At 30.8% G+C, this 20406-nt stretch overlaps 2 protein-coding genes across 5 annotated transcripts; both read right to left on the bottom strand.

The window, feature by feature from the left end:
* Positions 1-450: 450 nt before the first annotated feature.
* On the bottom strand, positions 451-4472 carry LOC125071311 (ribosome biogenesis protein NOP53). The gene is made up of 8 exons (XM_047681503.1): positions 4291-4472; positions 3985-4162; positions 3545-3758; positions 2663-2844; positions 2025-2144; positions 1463-1689; positions 964-1160; positions 451-661 (listed from the first exon to the last, which is right to left on the bottom strand). Exons 1-8 carry the CDS (start codon positions 4410-4412, stop codon positions 492-494), a joined length of 1410 nt encoding a protein of 469 aa, XP_047537459.1. The 5' UTR covers positions 4413-4472; the 3' UTR covers positions 451-491.
* A 1711-nt stretch (positions 4473-6183) lies between these two features.
* On the bottom strand, positions 6184-14772 carry LOC125071367 (uncharacterized abhydrolase domain-containing protein DDB_G0269086-like). 4 transcript variants are annotated; one of them, XM_047681581.1, is made up of 7 exons: positions 14699-14772; positions 14570-14616; positions 11480-11982; positions 9193-9396; positions 8233-8326; positions 6872-7234; positions 6548-6609 (listed from the first exon to the last, which is right to left on the bottom strand). In XM_047681581.1, exons 2-6 carry the CDS (start codon positions 14601-14603, stop codon positions 6900-6902), a joined length of 1170 nt encoding a protein of 389 aa, XP_047537537.1. In that variant the 5' UTR covers positions 14604-14616; positions 14699-14772; the 3' UTR covers positions 6548-6609; positions 6872-6899. The 4 variants fall into 4 exon arrangements, with proteins under 4 accessions (XP_047537539.1, XP_047537537.1, XP_047537538.1 ...); XM_047681582.1 differs by having other exon boundaries at positions 6565-6609; positions 6868-7234; positions 14699-14768; XM_047681583.1 differs by lacking the exon at positions 6872-7234 and having other exon boundaries at positions 6184-6609; positions 14699-14768.
* Positions 14773-20406: the final 5634 nt, after the last annotated feature.

Raw genomic sequence — 20406 nt, 5'->3', positions numbered from 1 at the left:
ACCGAACAGTTAGGCCATTATCTCTAACATTCTTGATCAGAGATTGTGAAAATTAAAAAATCAATCAAAAATGTTTTATACACTAATTAATTTATTGTTTTGTATGTTTTAATTATTACTTGCCGATTAGTATTTTAATTAGGAATAAGAAATAGGTTAATATCGAGTTACCTACGAATTACTTTTTGGCGTTTGTTAGCTGCCAATCTAAATATTGTAAAGAACTATTTTAAGAGATAATTTAAGACATTTTATACAATATAATTTAATATAAAATGAATGTGGTTTTTATTACTGATTTATTTTTGAATTCTGATACTTTGATACGTCCGAAGCTAATTTACTGATCAATTTAATTATATTTTTATATAAAAGTTCTCCCGCACAGATTCAATTTTGAAGGAATTAGTGTTTATAGAAATAATTATTTCGACAAATAAAACTTTGATAAAAATATAATCAACTTTATTTCCACCTACACGGTTCAAATATCACTTTTTCCCCACAGACCGTTTAACATATCTGTCAATATCCTGGTCAGTGACCTTGTGTCCGGATTTGAAGTAGCTCTTCAGCTTCCTCTTCTTCTTCATCATAATCTTGGAGGTAGCGAGAGCGCCTCGACGTTGGAATGACTCGAACCGATCCTTAAGGAGATTAGCTGGAAATAAAAGTATTATTGTAAAATAAATCATAGTTTACAGTAAATTAAGGACACAATAAAGTTGGTGCTGTTTGTCAAATATGAAACCACGGCCTTCATTCAAGATCTATATAGCTGTTTGTATCCCTAGATAATAATTATCACTATAAAGAACAATTTGTTGACAAATACATGTAAAAAAGAAAGTTGTTTTGTTTTTCTCTGAACAAATAGTAGCTTTTAAATAATATTCATGTCTCATGTGAATTTAAAAACTAACCAAATATTTTTTCAAATGACAACAAATTAAATTAACTTACATGTCATTGGTATGTTCCTCAAGTCACCGGTCAGCTGTTTGGGGTCAATAAACTCAGGTTCCTTGACCGGCGGCTTGCGCGCGTTGAGTGCGGGAAGCGCCGTCTCTTCCAACTCCTTACGTTTAGTGATGCGCTTGGTTCGCTCTTCTGCATCTCGACTCTCCTTGTCCTTTAGAGATGCTTGGATCTTACGTAGCCTAAAAATTTTCAGGGGATACTAATTATACAAAAGTTTACTTTGAAAATTAAAGTTGAATTAATTCACTAGCCTTAATATATCCAATATAACATGCAAATATGATATGCATTGCCTCCACTGGTGATAGAAAGGCTGATCCATTTATGCATAATTGTAAGTAAACGAGGCAAGTATTCCTGTCATCAATTATATGGAAACTTTTTAAGTCCATAATGTAAATAATTATTTTATGAATAAGTAAAAATTTGCACCATACTCGTATGTAATTTCACATTTCATGTTGTGTTACTTTCAACTTACTTGTAAATGTCAGTAATCTTCTTTTTATCAATCTTCTCCCTCTTCAATCTCTCCTTCTCTAAAATCCTCTCTTTCTGCTTTCGCCGAGCCTTGTGATCCTTCTTCTTATTTTTAACAGGAGGATTGATGGCCTTATACTCATTGTCACCAGCCTCCTCTGGTTCAGGATCATTTGTTGGATCGTGAGGTTGGGGTAAGCCGACGCTCATCTCTTCCCGCCATTGATTCTAGAATTATATAGCATAGGATTAGCAAGGCATCTTGAAAGAATCCCATATCCAAATCTATATCCAATCTGTCCAAAGGATGGCTATTTCGGAGAAGAATTTTTACACATCCTTGTGGTTGAATAATAAGGCCAGCATAAATTGTTTTACACATTCATTTTAGGTTTATTTAATTATTAATATATTTGTTATAAAATATATTTCTTATAAAATATTAAATAGATATCAATTTTTTGTATACTTTCCTAGCAAGTTGTATACTCTCCTTTTACAATGGCCACCGGTTCCAAAGTCGGTCAGGAAAACATCATCATAATTATTATTGCTAACAATACCTCTTTCTCCTTGGGTGTGACTTTACTGAATAAGCCAGTGGTCACTCTGTACAAGTGAGCCTCTCGTTTCATCATTTTTTGTTCATGCTGCACCACTTCTTGCAAGAGTTCTTGATGTTCCTTTAATTTAAAATTTTTATAATTAGCATATTACACACTGAGCTAAAAAAACATAAAACATTAAACATATTCTTAGAAAGTGACAATAATAATTTATTGTTTAGTCACTTATATAATGAAAAGATGTACTGAATCTATTTTATTTGTATCCTTTTTAATTTAATTTAATATGGTCCACAAACAGAAACTCATTAAAAAAAAATTCAAGCCAATGTGATCTAAGATTTTAGGTCCTTTATGCCTGTATTTACACTAGTGACGAGCCCAATCACTCATCACAAACTTGCACAGAAACACAGCAACTCAAAGTATTAATGTTTCGATAGTAAAGATGGATCTGGACAAAGCCCTACTGCCATCAATATCACAAATAACTATTATCAGTAATTAGTCAGTTAGTAAAAGCCTTCTTTAATTAGCCCTTTGAAAGACATTTAAATTTTCTTTAAGCTTTTAATTGATACATTGCAAAATTAGGTAGGACCATATCACAATTTCATCATAAAATAAATTTTAACCTGGAATGATGGGTTATAGCTGACTCCGGGATGAGGAATATCAACAGCCTTCCTCTTCAACACAGTCTTTGGTGGTGGAGGCTTTGCTCTTAACCTCTTTGTTGTTGGGACATTGTGTATCTGTGCTTCCGTTGATATGAAATCATCGATAAGTGTCTCTGGTACACCCTTTGCTTCAAGCGCTGCATAGATATGAAATTAAAAATTTAATATATTTTATAATTTGTTTAAATGTTCAACATAAAGACAATTTTGGTGCTATAGCATTTCTTCCCTTCCACTATTAATCTATAATGTTAACCAAAATGGAACATTAGCCACAAATCATTGGTACCAATCTGGGCAAGAATCAATTTTATGTTATGAGTTTATAATCAATCTTGTATTTAATAATATTCCAATCATATATTCTCGTATATATGATATCTATGTTTATGTTCTTATTACTTTTGTTGGATATTCTGAATAAATAAATAAAATAATTTCAAAAAATATATCTTATTAAAAAATCTTATTATTCATTAAAAGAATACTTTTTGGAAAAAATGCCTGGATTTAGGCTCAGGTTCCTTCACAGGACTGACTGATGATTGTGAAATTAATAATTGTGAATAACATCATTGTAAATCAAGTTTTCTTTTTTTGAAAAAGGAACTATGCAAGCTTCTTGACGTTTCTTCTCATTACAGACAGCTTTCCAAAATGATGGTAGAGATGAAATATTGATGTTGTACTATTTACTTGAAACATGTGGCTTTTAATATAAGTATAGGTTTAGTGTGACGCAGAATTTAAAAGTTCTACATTATATGTATGTTTGTACTTAAATATAAGACATTAATATTATATATTATACTAAAATTAAAAAAGTTGAGTTCTTACACTCGTCCCCCCAAATATTTTTATCATATGTTTTTCTAAATGATTTTGATTTTTTCCTTTTTTCTGCAGCTAATCTCTTATTCGCTTTTCTTGTTTCTAATTTCTTTGCAAGGACCCCTTTCACTAGTTGTCGTTGCTGTGTAAGTTTTGATAAATCAGATGGTTTCGAACCCACTGGTTTTACATGGTTTCTTTTTGCATTTGGATCTTGTACCTGTAAATATTAATAGATTTTGATATTATATGAAGACTACAATATCAGTTTTCAGTATATTATATATATTTTTGATAATTTTTAGCTACACATTTTAAAAAAGTTGATATTTGTTCTACATTTTATAATTCATAAATTATTATAATTATAAAAGATTACATGCTAAATTCATAAGAGGTGACAACATCTAGTGACATTCTTTTCTACTGTAAAATGTTCTATGTACCTTAGAAGTGGGTAAGAGCACTTCAAAACATTTTGGTGTTACTGGCAACAATGCTCGTTTTCTCTGCTTGGCAGTCTGATGCTTTATATCAGGTTTAATATCTGGTTTTTCTTCTGGTACATCATTTCCATGTGTGTCCAAGACAAAAAGTTCTTCATCTGGCTTTGTGTCAAATTTACTATAAATAAAAATAGTGTTTTATATTTTCTACAATTTAGCTAATAAGTAGATTAATATTGCTTTTATAAATAAATTACATGCAAATATACATTTTTTTTCAAAATGTTAATGAAAACATAACCTTACCCAAGTCTCTCTTCCAATCGCTGGTCTTCGAGAAACTCTTCAACATCATTAATATCACAATGTTTACGCCACGCCGCTTTATTTTTCTTAGAAACACGTTTCTTTTTCTTTATTACGGTCATTTTTATTATTTATTCTGAACAATCACATGGATACCACCAGTCACATTTACACAACACCAAATACAGATTAAAAAGAGCGATTCAATTGTTGTTATGTCAAAGTCAAATGACAAGGCAATTGTCAAAAATTTCGTATTGCACAGATTATATTGCTGGTTGTATTTTATTTTAATAACAAAACTATAAAATAAATGTATTTTAACCAAATTTCAAATATCGAAAATTTAAGATAAAGATACTACACTTATTTTCTAAAATAAAAATATAATTTATAGTTAAAATTACAATGGTTTCATGTATGTAAATTATACACAATCTCTTTATGTGTGCAAACCTGACTTATATAAGTTATATTTAAGATAAATTACTATTGTTTAAAATTTGAAGCTAATAGTTTATTCGTTAATATAGAAACTATTTACGATTTTGTACTTTTTCTGGCATTCCATACAACCTCTCATCTTCATTTACCCCCTTAGAATATAATATTCGGAATATCCTCTCTTAGTGCGCCGTGCTTATAGTTATGACTTATATGGATAAGGTATAACTGTGCAAAATTAAATCCTGATCGACCTACTTGTTTTAGCAGTGCGTTATTTACCAGTAAAGCATAATTTATATATATTTATAATTAATTTGTTTTCTATAACTTAACTAAACAAAAACGAAAAATACTTTTAACATAGAAAGGATCATTATTATTTATATACACCAAAAATGGAAAAGAACCTATAATTAATGCTTATAATTAACCGAATCTTAGTACAGAACTAGATGACTTCACTTAATTGACGGAAGCTTGCTGGATTCTTAATTTTTAGTATGAAGTAATGGGTTAGCTTAAATTATAGAAGTTGACTTACTCTCACTTGAAAATAGCTGCCATATGAAAATAATTGGGTTGGAAATAATTTTAAGTACAGCCAAAAATAGGAACATCATCAACACTGTGTAATAAGTTTAAATGCAACCGGAGAATTTTTTCTACCAAATTTGATGCAATATAGTGAATGCTCAAATCAATATTTAATAAGGATATAGGACTCTTAATATGGTATCACTTAAGAAAAGTCAGATTTAACAAAAACAAAATATAAGATGATTTTAAATTATTCTTATCCTTAAGATGTAGACTTTTGCTCTTTGTGATACTTAATCACATTTTAATAGGAAATCAAACAGAAGCGATAATATTGCATTAGAACATAAATGACTTAGGACATAAAGAACAAATAATGCACAGTGAATTATTTCATAAAATATTTAATGAATGTTGCGTCCTGTCACTGAGTAAAGATAACATTATATTTAAAAAAAATACGATTAATTTCCGTAAAAATCATTGGCATTTTACCATTGTACAGCATGAAAAATGATTTATGAGTGCAACATTTATATGATTTACTCTTTTTTATTTAACTAAACTTTGATATTTTTATACTCCATACCAATAAGGTTGGGTCATATGTAATTTTTGATTGATTGGCCGGATATTTTGCGCCCACAGTTCTTAGTGATATTTTTATTACATGTTCGAGGACACGACCAATTGCAAAACTTGAATTGTTCAATTTAGGTTTCATCGTATAATCGTATAGGGCATATCAAACGCTAATTGAAATGAAGACAAATATTTTTATTTTTTTTCATCATTATTATTAATAATATCGCTGGTATATACGTTGCGTCTTATGTTTTAACAACAAATTATTAACACTTAAAAATAAACAACAAAATTAAAACCTAAGTAAGTAAATACAATTTTTGACTATTTTATGGATTACATTTTCTTACTACCATTTAAAGTAATTTAATGATCACCTGTCTTCCGTTTTGTTTTTCTGCAGTTCTTAATTCCCGCTTGGTCAAAGGTGCAACAAAATCCTGCATGATTATATTTTTGCAATTTTTATGACACGTGGAATAATTATACGTATGTTTACATTTTCGGAATTTAATTAGCGTAATAAAAACTGTTGGTGTCATGATTTCACGAAATAAAAAAATCCACGGAGTAATTTTGTAGTAATTCAATATTTTGTCGTAAATGTTATTTCGTTCAAAATAGTCAAAAACTCAATCAACAATGGCATTGAACTAGCTAGGCGGCTTATTTACTCTTCACAATCTTCCTCTGCTTCCTCCTCCTCTTCTTCGTCCACTTCTCCGTCCACTAGCTCTTCTTGTGCTTTTTCTGGAAAATGTAAAATTAGAATTTTGTTTTTTTTTTATATGTCATTAAATACTATGAGATTTAGAGGTTAACTTGTCTTATAGTAATACTTTTTGTTATTTAGTATGAAAATTAAGAAATGGTTAAAAACTACAATTTAAATGGTACTATTATTATTGACAATAATGCAAATTTCTATACTTAGAGAGGTTAGTCTTTAAAGGTGCTATAAAGTGAAACTAAAATGTCAATTTAAGTGAAACTATAAATTGAACTCACCTACCTTTTACTCCACCGATTCAGTCGCTGATCTACCATTGTGCACCGAAATTTTCATGATCGGAATTTAAACCGTAACCACTATCGGAAAAAGTTGGAAATTTTTCATAAGATTCCGAATCAAGCAATGGAATGGTTTTTGTTTCAGTGGAAATATTTAAAGGTTCATTCTGGTTCGTGGAGGAAAGCGATTTATACTGGACTGGATGGCTATTATCCGGTTGAAACCGGTTTTCAGGATAGTATGACAGATTAAAAGCTAGCTGTTTTTGTACTGGAGCGTTGTTATATGTTATGAGTTTTGCATTTCCTTGTTTCTGGTTTGTGTGCAATGGTTTGTTGGCTGGAATCTGGATTGGACCGGACTCTGAAAGAAGGGAAAGCGCTCGGTTAACGAATCTGCTTGATTCGTCCGAGGACGGGATTTGGGTTACTGGTTAGGTTGCCCAGGTTAGGTCATCGGTTAGGAAAGTTAGGTGTGCCTTAGAATTATTATTATTGCCAATGATGAGTGGTTTTATTGACTGTTAGCTGGTAACATTGTCAGCATTTCTGTAGCCGCTACTTATGTTAAATTAATATTAATCAAGACAAGGGTTAGTCATAGTCAATAAGTATAAGTGGGATGTCAGTCACAGGAGTCAAGTCACTTGTCAGGTAGAGTCGTTTAAATATTGAAATACTATTTAAGAAAACAGACTATTTATTAAATAAATTGTTGATCCATTTTCATTTTTTTTTTCTTGGACATCGCACTTAACTTCGGAGTTAGTATTGTTACAAATGAGTACTTTCCATTTTTGTAAAATACATAAATGTCATTATGAATACAAAAATGAAAGTATGACATCATAAATATTGCTTAAAATCGATGTAAAAAAGTACATAAAAAAATTTCTATCACGTATTAACCTAGCTCTACCTATCTTATCAAGGGAAATATTTACATTAACATTTTGTGAATATTGGAATATGAAGTCGACTTCAATTTTATGTACAATATACGATTGATAATGAAAATAAAAATTAAATAAAATAAAAAAAGTTATATGGAAACGTGTAAAACAGAGATTAATATAAATTATCCGAACATTTTTTATATATTCCAATAAATACAAAAATTACCGATTATTCCAAAAAGCCTCCTGTAGTCGATTTAAACTTATAACATTTAATAATGAATTTAAATAATTTTAAGTTATTGAACTGGTTGAATTGGACCTATGAAAATCACATTGTCCTTGAACCGACCCGAGGATTTGGAACATCAGCATCTAGACCCTTAATGTTACTGGTTTTGGAAGTCCGACTGGTAATATTCCTGGCTCTGTTCCGGGGCCGCCTGGTACTCCTCGTAGCTCGTACCTTCATGGGAGTTATCCCGATGCTGGCCGAGTCCGGCGGCTGCGGCCTTCGCTGCTGCCTCCGCTGCATTAGCCTGCGCCTGCTGGGCCGCCGCCTGAGACAAAAAACAAAAACGTTAGACTGTTGTTTATGACGCTCAATAAAAATAAAACAGTGAGGCATCTACTAAAATTATTGTTGTTTTGGCTTAAATCGTTACCTTTCAAATATTAAGCAGTAGAATCTTAATTATTTAACAGTCTGTAAAACAATCGTATCCACTGATAACAATTTTTTTTTAAATATTGAATAATTCGTTTCAAACAACTTCCAATTGATTTTAATAAAAAAAATGTTTGTAAAGAAAATAAAGATTAAACAATAAATAACAGATTTATTTAAAATAATTAATATAAATATTTATTATCAGTCGAAATGCTTAGAAGAACACCGATATTGTTATGTCCTCTATAATGTAGATCTTGGCGTTGCTCGTTTCCTGTTACGAAACGACAAGAATTAATATTATAACTTTACGAATTCATATGTTGTGATGTTATAACCCATATTGCAGCTAAACTTAATTATTAATGCTAGATTCATTAATGATTTTACTAATTTAAGCAACATATTTGAATAACTTAGTTTAAAAAAAATTTATATTCATATTCAGTTTATCTAAATTCTCGACTCTCATTGTGACAAAAATAACCACAAAATATAAAAAACAAAAACATTAAAAAGTACTTTAGGTTTTATCCAGTAAGTCTAATTTAATTGATAGATTGTAGATAATTCAACATATTAAATAATTGCATTGCATAAATGAGATCATTTTTAGTAATTATTGTTATTGTGTATCGTTAATATGGCCTATACAATAACGCTTAACTGATCTTATTCCATGAATATATTGTAGTATTCTTATAATAATCTGGTACGTAGTTTCCGTAATCTGTGGTAGTTTGTCTTGGACCTCACCTGAGCCTTTCTCGCTGCCGACTGCGTGGCCTCGAAGTCAATCCTGACGCCCTTGAGTTGTTCCTGCAGGGTTTGCAACCTCTGTCGCGCCGCGCCCACCATGGCTGTCTGAGCTCCCAACTCACCGGCCGCCTGTGAAGCCGCCTCATTCGCGTTCTCGGATGTCGCTTGCGCGGCGTTTAGAGCAGCTTGGATCACGTTCACCTATTTTATAAAATTAATATTATTTTTCATTTGGTCAATTCGATGTTGTTGAATTGGATGTCTTTCTTAAAATATTAAACACGAGTTTTTGAATTTTTATACTGTATTATAATATAAAAAGTTATTACATAATATTTATCATCGTTATCATTATCTCAACTGGAAGAATCATCAGACGGCCGGTCTTGCGCTACCTGCATCCAGCGGCTTCAAGCGACGCTCACTGTATCGTCAGTCCATAATCATAATATTTATGAAAGGGGATAAACCATAATATTACTATAATATAAGACAAAGTAGCGGCGTTGTATTAGATTAGGCTTAAACAAAATACAACAACCGTAAGCGTATTTCATAAGTTAAGAACCAAATATAAAAAACGCATTGAAATAAAAAATAAATAACCGATTTAAGAATATAATTAAAAAAGCTATCTAGATACATTTCTGTGTCATGGTTGATTATTGGAGCGTGTCAATTTCTTGACGAGATTACGTCACGATCAAAGAAATTGGTACATTATAGCTTTAACGGAGTAGGACATAGACTATGTCTATCTGTACATGACGATTCAAAAGTGCCTTCAGTAGCCTACTTGAATAAAGAATACTTTGATTTGCAATAAAACCATAGTATGACAGTTACATTGGTTATGTACCGAGACAAAAATACTATAAACGTACTCATTAAAAAATATTTAATTTACAATATACTGAAGTAGAATAAGGGCCTCCTTACGACGTATATGAATGTGTGTTAATAGATACATACGTATGTGATATCCTTATACATATTAATTAATCATTAGGTTTGCAGCCGTGATCCTACTTTTACAACGTCAGGTGTCAAAAGAAGAAGTAAGATCGTCAAAACTTTTTTGTAAATTTATAAAACTTTTGGTAAACACTTCAAACTATTAATTACTAAAATGTGGTCATTGTCAGGCTAGAGGTGCTCATTTAAAAATTGGTAATTGCTGTTAAATAGAACAGGCCGTTTTTTCAATATCATTAGCATGCACGTAAACCAATTTGTTGTTTATTTTATTTCACCATACTTTAACAACGGGCTTGTAATCAATAATTTCGCAAAATAATTCAAAACTTTTTGCATCTTTGTAGCAACGATATGCAATCGGCTGTAAGAAATGATCCGTTGCTAGAATTAAATTATTTCTCTAAAGTCATTATAAAGTTTTTATTTTTAAATAAGTTGTTTACGATTCGGTTTAGAAATAGAATCGATTGGTTTCGTTACTTTGAAGAACAATGGAATCAGTATTTATGGATTCTGAATTTTACACTATAAATACAATTGGGCGTAAGAATGAATAAATGGAATACACCTTGATGTTTATTGGGTTAAGTTAGGTTTTTTTTTGTAATTTAACTAAGTATATTTTATATAATCGTTATAATTATTTATTAAAGAAGTATTTGTTTAGATTTATAACAATAAATTTATCGAGTAGACTAATGGTGTCCAAATCCCTAAATAATATTGGATAATTTTAAAATAGTCTTGCAATCATTGTCGTTAATTTAATTAAGTTTTATAAATCTTCATAATCAAGTTCGTATTTAAAACACATTTAACAATAGACCTCTTTGAAATTCCATCATATCAAACAAATGTATTGTATGTAACTATTTGAGTACCGACCTGATGTTTACGTCACAAAAGATTTAGTTTTGCTATTTTATTTTTAAAGTAATTTCTATAACGAAATTGGAACGACAGTAAATTAAACGTTACTTTTCGATAACTTAACGTTTGCTCTTTTTTGTCCGTGTCGTTTTTTATAACTTTACGCAACTCTGTGCTTAACGTAACCGTTTTCAGTTTTAATATTCGCTTTAAACTGTAAGATTTGAAATATAAAAAAAAAAAAAAATCAAGCGTCTTGGCATAACGTTCATAGATATGAACGTTATTTGTACAAATCTTAATCCCAAATGAATGACTTTGGTTATAATATAATATTTGGTTAGTTTACATAAAACGATAAGGTGACATATGAATGACCTCTATTTACCTAATTTTATCTTTTTAATTTCCCATGTAATGGCTTCTTGTAACATACCTGATGCATAGCTTGTTGTGCAGCTTGTGCCGCCGACTGGGCCGCTCTCTTAGCCTGTTGCAGCTGCATTTCCTCGCCCTGCAGCGACACCTTTGCATCACGCACTTGCTGCTCCAATCCAGAGAGGATTACTTGCTTTCCTGCCAGCGCTGCCTGTGCTGTCGCACTAGACTGAGCCGCGGATTGCGCTAACGTATTCTTAGCCACGTACGCCGCTTGATATGCAGCAGCTTGTTGATTGCCAAGCGCTGTCTTCGCTTGATTAGCCGAACCGACAGCTATCGTCCTTAAACCGCTGCCCTGACTGAAACCTTTCTTTGCGTTGTTACCACCACCAGTTGCAGCGGCCTGGACGTCCTGGATGTAAGCATCATAGTGACTTGCGGCCTCCGCTGGGTCTCTCGCCTGATTAGACTTTGAGTTGTCATATTCGTAATCGTATTCGACTCTTTGTGGTGAATTCTTTTGGTTGACAGGCGCTGAAGATGCAAGGGAGAGCGACCCTGTAAAACAAAAAGTTTTCAATTGCTATCATTCTCCAAGACAATTTAGGCATAAATTTAAATTAAGCTCCAGCAATATATATGATGGAAAAGTTTTGGAACATAGTCTTTAAATTATTTGAAATACTTTGATACTCATACTGTGACAAGTATACACGCGCAATGGTGGAAATTTGATCGTGATTATTATTGAAATAAACATTAAACATTTGATGAAAACTTATGAAAATATGATTCTCTGATTTCTGAATTAGTAAAAAAAAACTGATTGACAAACAGAGGAGGAAAAGGCACAGAAATGTTTTATCTTTGCCTCTTTATATATAGATTAAATTATTATACGTTAAGAGTTTTTATTGCCTCCATTGGTGACAGGGACTAATAGATTTTTCGCTCAGAATATCGCAATAGCGATTCAACGGGAAATGGTGCTAGCACCCCTGCCAGCATTACCACCTATGGTCATCATTTGAACAGTAGCTATTTTAATTTACATTTGTATATAATTAAGGTCTAAATAAATAAACGTTATGAAACGTTTACATAAATACAATTACACGCATGATTATCAGAATCGCCCGACCATTACAATGACTTGAAACACGTTAGACCGACAATTCGGAAGGAAGGGATATATTTCCTGACTAAATCTTAGATAACATTTAAAATTGGTTTCGCTCCATTTGTTTAACGTGTTACTAAGATCGCGTGTTATTATTACGTTAATTGTTACATTTAGATTCAGAAACTAGTGTCTGAAAGTGTTTATTAAATGTTTGATTACTGTTTGATTCATATAATGTTCATTTTATTTATTATATCATTTCAAAGTCCATATACATATATCGAGATGTAGTAGAGTATGTATGTTTATAAACTATAAAATAAAGCTAAAAGTGACAGCTACCTTAGTTATATTTACATGGACAATAAGGTAACAAAAAAGTTTCTGTACAAAATTATATTTTTAGATAATAATAAATATGAAAAAACTAAATTCTTAATTACATACGACAGGTTAAAAAATTACTTTTATTTTATCTTTCGTCTTAGCATTTTATGTGATTCTGAAATCAATTTATGAAATCGTATTACTGTTTAAATGATTTGATTTTAGGAAAAGAATAATTAATATATGTTGAATTTACTAACAGGATTTGAAAATATCAGTAGGCTTTTTTTTGTGCGCGAGGGTTTTTTAAGTTTTATTTTTGTATCAAATTATATATCATTGGGAATTATATATAATTTTCCAATGATATGCCCATCGGTTATATTCGTGCAGAAAACAATAAAATATCGCAATTTTTTTCCCTCTCCCTGATAGAGCAATAGTTTCGCTTCGCTTTCGAAGGGTGCCATACCTTAAACAAATTTCTTTGGGCAAGATTATTAACTTAATTAGTTTTTACTCTCCTTAAAAACTTGAACATATCCATTTAAGTACAGAAGCACGTCGTTATTTACATAATTAATAATTACTTAAGATAAAAATAATTTGTGTATATAAGGCTGGCCTCAAAACCCACTATCGACCTTAAAAGAAATAGCGATGTGCATTTGCCCTTAAGGTAAACCTAACATTTAACCTCAAGTTGTGGTTTTTATGTATCTTGTACACTTGAACTCGGGTTTCATGGTGAAAGTGAAATAATACCGAACCAAATATCTTACGTTATAAATATAGTTATAGGTAAGTACAATACCACGGGAAATCTTTTGGATGGCGGTATATTTTCTATGTTTGCGTGATACAATTCTATTTTATCTTTCATAGATATTGAGACTACTTCATCGAAATTAAATTTACTTAGATAATATTTCAAGATAAAGTTGATACTACAATGGGTTATACCTATTAAATTATTTTGTTTTCCTTTTAAGTATACAACATTCTTATTGAAGAAAAGCGGAATAAAATACTGTTGTATAAGCTACATTAAATAACATTAATGAAGCAAATGTATTTAATAGATGGATTTATTGTAAAAAAAAATCTTATAATTTTAATATATTGTGTTTTAATATGTTACAAGCAGGGTCGAATGCTATGTACTCTGCCCTAGGCAATTCAAGTTTATTGAGGAGTTAACTACTTAGATATGTCCCGAATAACAATACATCAGCACTACAGAAGTAAGTAATGTAACATTGGTATACATAAAAAAGAAAAATCTTGTACTTGTACTTTAACATATTTTGAATTAAAATGAATTTATTGTATTCGTCTCATAACGTAACGAAACTTGAAAAATAAAAATTATATTTAAAGTGTTTTTATTCGCGTTTCTATAATTTCTATATATTTAATTTATTAATATAATATTATTTTACCTTTATTTAGCGTAAATAAGATATAATCGACTTTTTAAACACTTTATAAACAAAACTTAGATAGTGTTTTGTTTTATGTTGATTTTCTTAACCTTTGCATTAAATTTGACTCTTTTTTTTTTAAGGAGAAGCCTTAGGGCCCGTATAACGATTCCTCGAGTAAGCGTCTTATATATAGATTATAGATAGTTACCAAATAATATATGTAACTGTATAAAAATTAAACTGTAACTAAATGTATTATAATACTTACCAATGCATAATAACACAACGCTGAAAGCCCTCATATTTCCAGTCGTACTGAAAACACAAAGTGACACTTTTATTTTATGCGAAAATAAATTAATGTAAATAAATAGAGAACACGAAAATCACAATCTACCTTCCAGTACTTTCACAGAAGTTTAATATATTTGGTTTTGGGAGCGGGGTCGAAAGTGCCCCTAGCTCGACTTGTGGAGCAATGTACAGACGGAACTTGAGCATTAGTATTTATAGAGAGTGTTGAATTGACCGCGGACGCTGAAAGTGTTAGATAATTCTATAGAGCTGCTTTTGTTCTTTGCGTCACGTTTATTTTTTCTTAAGACTTCAATCCTTTCGCTGAAAACTTTACAATAGAATTATAACTATATTGATAAATCTGCAATTACTTTTTTAATTACGAATGTCAATTCGCTAATGATATCAAATATATATATTATATCGATTATGTAATAAGTTGTTATTGCTAGTACTTAGTATTAATGGCATGAAAAAATTAAAAAAAATATACGACAAAAAAGGGATATTAACATACATAGTTGTTAAATATTTTAATGAATATTCGGGGACAATTCCATACATATTAATTATTTTATCTTTTAGTAGTACGTAGTAGTAAGTATTAGAAATAGTCTGTAAACGCAGAGCTACGGCCTGCTTTACTTTTTTTAAGGTGACGTTTCAGTCCTTAGTCTGTGATGCTGCTCTTAAGTGGATTTGTAGTTGCACATTTGGAAGAGTTTCATCCAACACATTTAAGATCGCGTTCTTCACCGCTGGTCACGAAATTCAGCATTCAGTGGTTCTGGCCTGGGCTTGAACCCGTAATCATCGGAAAAGATTTTCGTCCCACTGGGCTATCTCGATTAGTTATAAGTATTTGATACTAATCTGCTAACAATTTCAATCTTTAGAGCAATTGTGTTTTTTTTTGTGTATTGTGTTTGAAGTGATATTTACTGAGAAATGAACAGTAATATTCAAAGGTTAACTGTTTTAGGTTAAGGTGAACTATTCTGTGGCGGTAATAGCAGCTCCACATGATCCAGAGTTTGGATTCTATGAAGGGTGCATTGTAATGTAAAAAATTATATCACAAGTCGATTGTAATTAGAAATACACACGAAAATTGCGTCGCTTTAAAGTTAAATGTTTTATGAAACTTATTAAAAAAAAAATGTTTTTTTTTATTGCATGAATACAAAAGGCGACGAGTCGATGGGTGATATGCTTGTACTGCTTATAATTTGCCACTTTTGCGACATTAACAATTCTTACAAGACTTATTAGCTATTTCATCATTATGATAACAAGTGATAACAAATATGAATGTTCTATATTATCGAATAATACAATATGATATATTCTGTATTAATAGTTCGTATTTTACTCTTGAAATGTTGAAAATCGACTTGCACACGCTATAAAGGTGATGCGACCCTTTAAATTTTACTTTTTTTATTTACTAATGCTTTATCAGTTTTATCACTTTCTGATATTTCACGATGGTGATCTGGGAGCTTAGATTTTTTTCTCACAGAATAGCTTCATACGTTTCTGAGTCTATATACTAATACTTAGCAACTTATTCTACCGCCAAACAGCAATACATTGTATTTTCTATTTATTATGCGTATTTATAATCGATTGACTAAATTTTCTTTCAGTAGAACTACAGCTCACAGATATAAGAGATACAATGTCTTCGATACCGTTGGCAGATTATTAACGACGCTTATATTTTAAGGCTGTCATTGTGTTTGGTCGAAGACGAACAATTACCATCAAGAGGCGCGTTTATTCGTCTACCTGCCTAATTAAAAACAGACGTATATTTATTTGTATCTACTAAAAGTTTTATCTTTTATATACTTAGTTTAAAAAAAAGCACTATTTAAACACGGGTTTACAAGAAGTCTTGTAAATTATAATTGGGTGGATCCTAGGGAAGGGCACAGATGTGTGAAATACAGATATTTATTTATCTATTTCAGACACAGAGGCCATATTCGAACTTGTTTTGTAGCTGTTTATAGTGATATAGAAATAAATAAAAAACCTATCAAGGTCTAAAGGTATCATAGCATGTATTCTATTATGTATATTGGTAAACACAACATAACAACGAATATATAATCTAACTCTAGTGTCGTGGAAATACCGGTTTCCTTGTTAATAATTTATCTGAAACATTGCGGAAAATCGGAAGTTGTTTTATATTACAATCATAAAAATTAACATTCGTGAAATCATTCAACATTTTTTTATATGAATTGTGAAATCTTATCTAACTCAACTTTAATATTTTACCTAGATATATAAGCAATAAAAACTTATTCCGGATCTTGGACACAATTCAAGGACGTTTCTTTTCGTTATTACTACACTGGCTTACTTATACGTACTTCGAATTTAAATAAGAAAAAAAAACTAGAGCCACAATTATTGTTAGTGTAACTTTGCCACTAACGATTCACTTAGCGTTGTTATTGTAAAATATAACGTAATCATTTTGCATTTCCAGAATCATAAAAACGAATCCTGACAATAAACTCTTCGGCGCTGATCTTCCTGTATCCCTTCGTAATGAATAACGCGATGGTATATTTAATCTAAAAAAAAGTCAAGATAAAAGAACTTAGATTTACATATTCCGTGTGATTTTCTTAAAGCTCTTCTTTATTATGTAGTACCGACAGTATATTGACAATATTCCACTAACATACTTATATCCATTTAAAGTATACATTCAATAGCATTAAGTATACAATTTTTCCCAAATCCATAGTAAATGTCATAGATTTCTACCAATTATATTGCGTCAATTCAACGTCTATGTTTTTAATTTTGCTTTACTCATCTTGCGAATGAAATAAACCATAGATCCTTCGATTTGTCAAATCGATATTAAGTAACTTTAAAACACCAATTATTTTTAAACCTGATATAATTATTATATATGATATAATTTATTTAATACCTTAAATATGAATAAAAAAAAAAAAACAAAAAGAATAAAATAAATTAATTTGTCTCGCAAATTAAACTTCTTATCAGTATATTAAAAGATATTAGTGTAATTGAACTATGAAATAAGCTCATGAAAGTTATTTTAAATTATCTTTTGTGTTATAAGAATAATTCATTAATTACAATCAGTTTAAATATCGCCGCCGTATTATAGGCCATTGAAATTATTTATGTGTGATGCAATAAATATAACGAATACGTTTTATCGTTTATTTTAATCGTAAATGTTAATTAAACAATTGAAAAAACACGTCAGCTTCAAAATCTTAAAGAATAGCCTAATTTTTGGATGTAGATATTTCTGTATTGACATCGAATTCATTCTGAATATAGAAGACCCGAGATAGCCCAATGGTTAAAACGCGTGCATCAATCCCGAGCAAGCAGTACTGAATATCCACGTGCTTAATTTGTGTTTGTAATAATTCATCTCGTGCTCGGCGGCGAAGGAAAATCTCTATCTAATTCGAATGAAATTCTGCCACATGTTTGTGTGTGCCAAAAATGGCATAAATATACATACATATAATATAATACATGTAAATATAAATAACCTTCCAATATAAAATAGGTAATCTTACACAGCTAAAAGCAAGAAGTCATTACATTCTTTGTTCTGATTAAATTCAATATTACGACAAAGATTTTAAAATTGTTATCAAACGATTTGAAAGTATTATTGAATGATGTCGTGTTGTGAAAAGTATCATGACTGTGAAAATGAATCGAAAAGGTTGGTCGTGCGCTATGGAATCAATGTTCTTGATGTCTATGGTATTGTATTTGTGTCTTCGTAAAATTATTATAAATAAAATCATCTGAGACTTCACCTTTCTATTCCATTAATATTTGAAAATAATCGTTTTATACTTTCACGATGTATACTAATTGAGTGAGTTATTATAACTAAAAGCACAGGGAACATAACCTATTAGTTCCTAAGGTTGGTGGCACATTGATAACATGAGGTTTTATTTGCGTATGGAACGTAAGTGACCACTCCTGGACATCTGCAACACCAAAATGCTTGCAGGTGCGTTGCCGGAAATTTCTTGCACAACCAATACCTGTGATGACCACTTAGTTTCAGGTGGCCCATTTGTCAGTCCAAAATACTAATATCAGCGGTGTTAAACTGGTTAAATTTACTATCGTTGATAAAGGTGTTCTAGCTACTGGGCCACTTCGACTCCAATATGGATTGAATACAAAGTTGAAGCGTTTGTATGGTTGAACGCGCTCATCTTAGAAAGGACCGATTTGATTGTTATGACTATTTTTTCTTCGTTAAATATTATGTTTACTTTGGAAGTTTATTGGGTCCACATTATAACAGATCAATCTAACAGTTCAAAATGAAACAACTCAGACGTGAGAAGAACCGGCGAAAGAAACTCAGCGTGAATTCTTCTTGTTTTTCAACTGTTTTTGTTTACAATGTATTTATTAGTATTTGAAACGGCTTGGAGATTATCTTTTTATATCCAAGTTGTGTTATCATTTAAAAGGCACATCGTCTAAAAATCTCTAACAAACGTAACATCCTTAGTAACTTATTTTTATTTTATTTTTTTATATATCACACGAAGGAAGTATTTTGTAAGTTGATTTTGTTAGGTTAATATTTATACGATGTAATGATTATTAGTCCAGAGATCCCCGACATAGACCCTACTCTAATATCTAATTAAAGATAATGTGATTTAGACATAAACATTTTTACTTTAATTTTCATCACAGAAAACGTTCAAAAATATTCAATTGTAAAATTTAAAAGACTTGTTAAAGTGGGTTTGTGTACTTATGGATATTATAGAACTAATTACTTCTTAGTTGATTGCACATCTTAGGAATGAGATGATCGCGTTTTGGCTATTTTAAATAGCGATATACCTATATATTTTGTTATTGTATGATTTTTTTATATACTAGATAGCAGGACGTGCTAATGGGCCACCTAATATTAAGTATTTAGCCCATGGACATTGGCGCTATAAGATATTAACCATTCCCTACATCGCCAATGTGCCACCAACCTTGGTTACCAAGATGGTAAGTGTGTCCCTTGTGCCTGTAATTACACTGCCTCACACATCCTTCCAACCGAAATACAACAATACTGATTATTATAGCTGTTTGGTGGCAGAATACCTAATGAGTGGACGGTACCTAACCAGTCGGGCTTGCATAAAGCCCTAACACCAAGTAAATGAAAACGATCTTTTATTTTTAACATTAAAAAAAAAGTTCGTTCGCCGGTTCGTCTCAGGTCCAAGGTACTTATTTCCAAAGCAGTGGTAGATTTTTGACTATCAATAAGCAAGCGTACCGCTTCAATATTAAATAAGGATTTCTGACTTTGACCACTTTTTACTAAGAAATATTTCTAACAGGGTAATAGACTTTTTTGTCATTTTAGCAAAATAACTGTTTTTATTTTGTATTTGTATCAGTTGGGCATTAAATATACAAAACTCAGTAGCTCATGAAAGTAGCACACTCAGTAGAAACCTTGGCCTAGAGGCCAAAATATTTGATACAAACATAGGTATATAAAAATATAGTAAAGAAATTTAGGTCGATGGTGCGACTAAACCATTCATTAGAGAACTAAAGATATTTGCCGCGGGCATTATTATTCATTTTCAAATATATACACAATCGAATAAAATTCACAGTATGAATACTTATTTTAATAAAGTTTGAGCCTTAACAAGCAGTAGGAAATTTTACTGATTGAAAGATGTTTTTTTGGTCAACCGGACGCCAACCACAAAATACTTCCAATAAAAAAGA

Source organism: Vanessa atalanta, chromosome 19 (genome assembly GCF_905147765.1).
Source record: "Vanessa atalanta chromosome 19, ilVanAtal1.2, whole genome shotgun sequence".
Taxonomy (NCBI): domain Eukaryota; kingdom Metazoa; phylum Arthropoda; class Insecta; order Lepidoptera; family Nymphalidae; genus Vanessa; species Vanessa atalanta.
The sequence above is the reverse complement of the archived record's forward strand: the minus strand, read 5'-3'. Positions and strand labels throughout refer to the sequence as shown.

Excerpts from the sequence above, each read along its gene's own strand:
- LOC125071311 (XM_047681503.1), bottom strand. The coding sequence starts at position 4,412 with ATGACCGTAATAAAGAAAAAGAAACGTGTTTCTAAGAAAAATAAAGCG. Across the intron at positions 1,161-1,462 it reads AAGATTACTGACATTTACAA|GCTACGTAAGATCCAAGCAT; the intron begins GTAAGTTGAAAG and ends GAAAATTTTTAG. Across the intron at positions 662-963 it reads GAGGAACATACCAATGACAT|CTAATCTCCTTAAGGATCGG; the intron begins GTAAGTTAATTT and ends TTTTATTTCCAG.
- LOC125071367 (XM_047681581.1), bottom strand. The coding sequence starts at position 14,603 with ATGAGGGCTTTCAGCGTTGTGTTATTATGCATTG. Across the intron at positions 11,983-14,569 it reads CGTTGTGTTATTATGCATTG|GGTCGCTCTCCCTTGCATCT; the intron begins GTAAGTATTATA and ends TTTGTTTTACAG. Across the intron at positions 7,235-8,232 it reads TCGGGATAACTCCCATGAAG|AGTCCGGTCCAATCCAGATT; the intron begins GTACGAGCTACG and ends CCCTTCTTTCAG.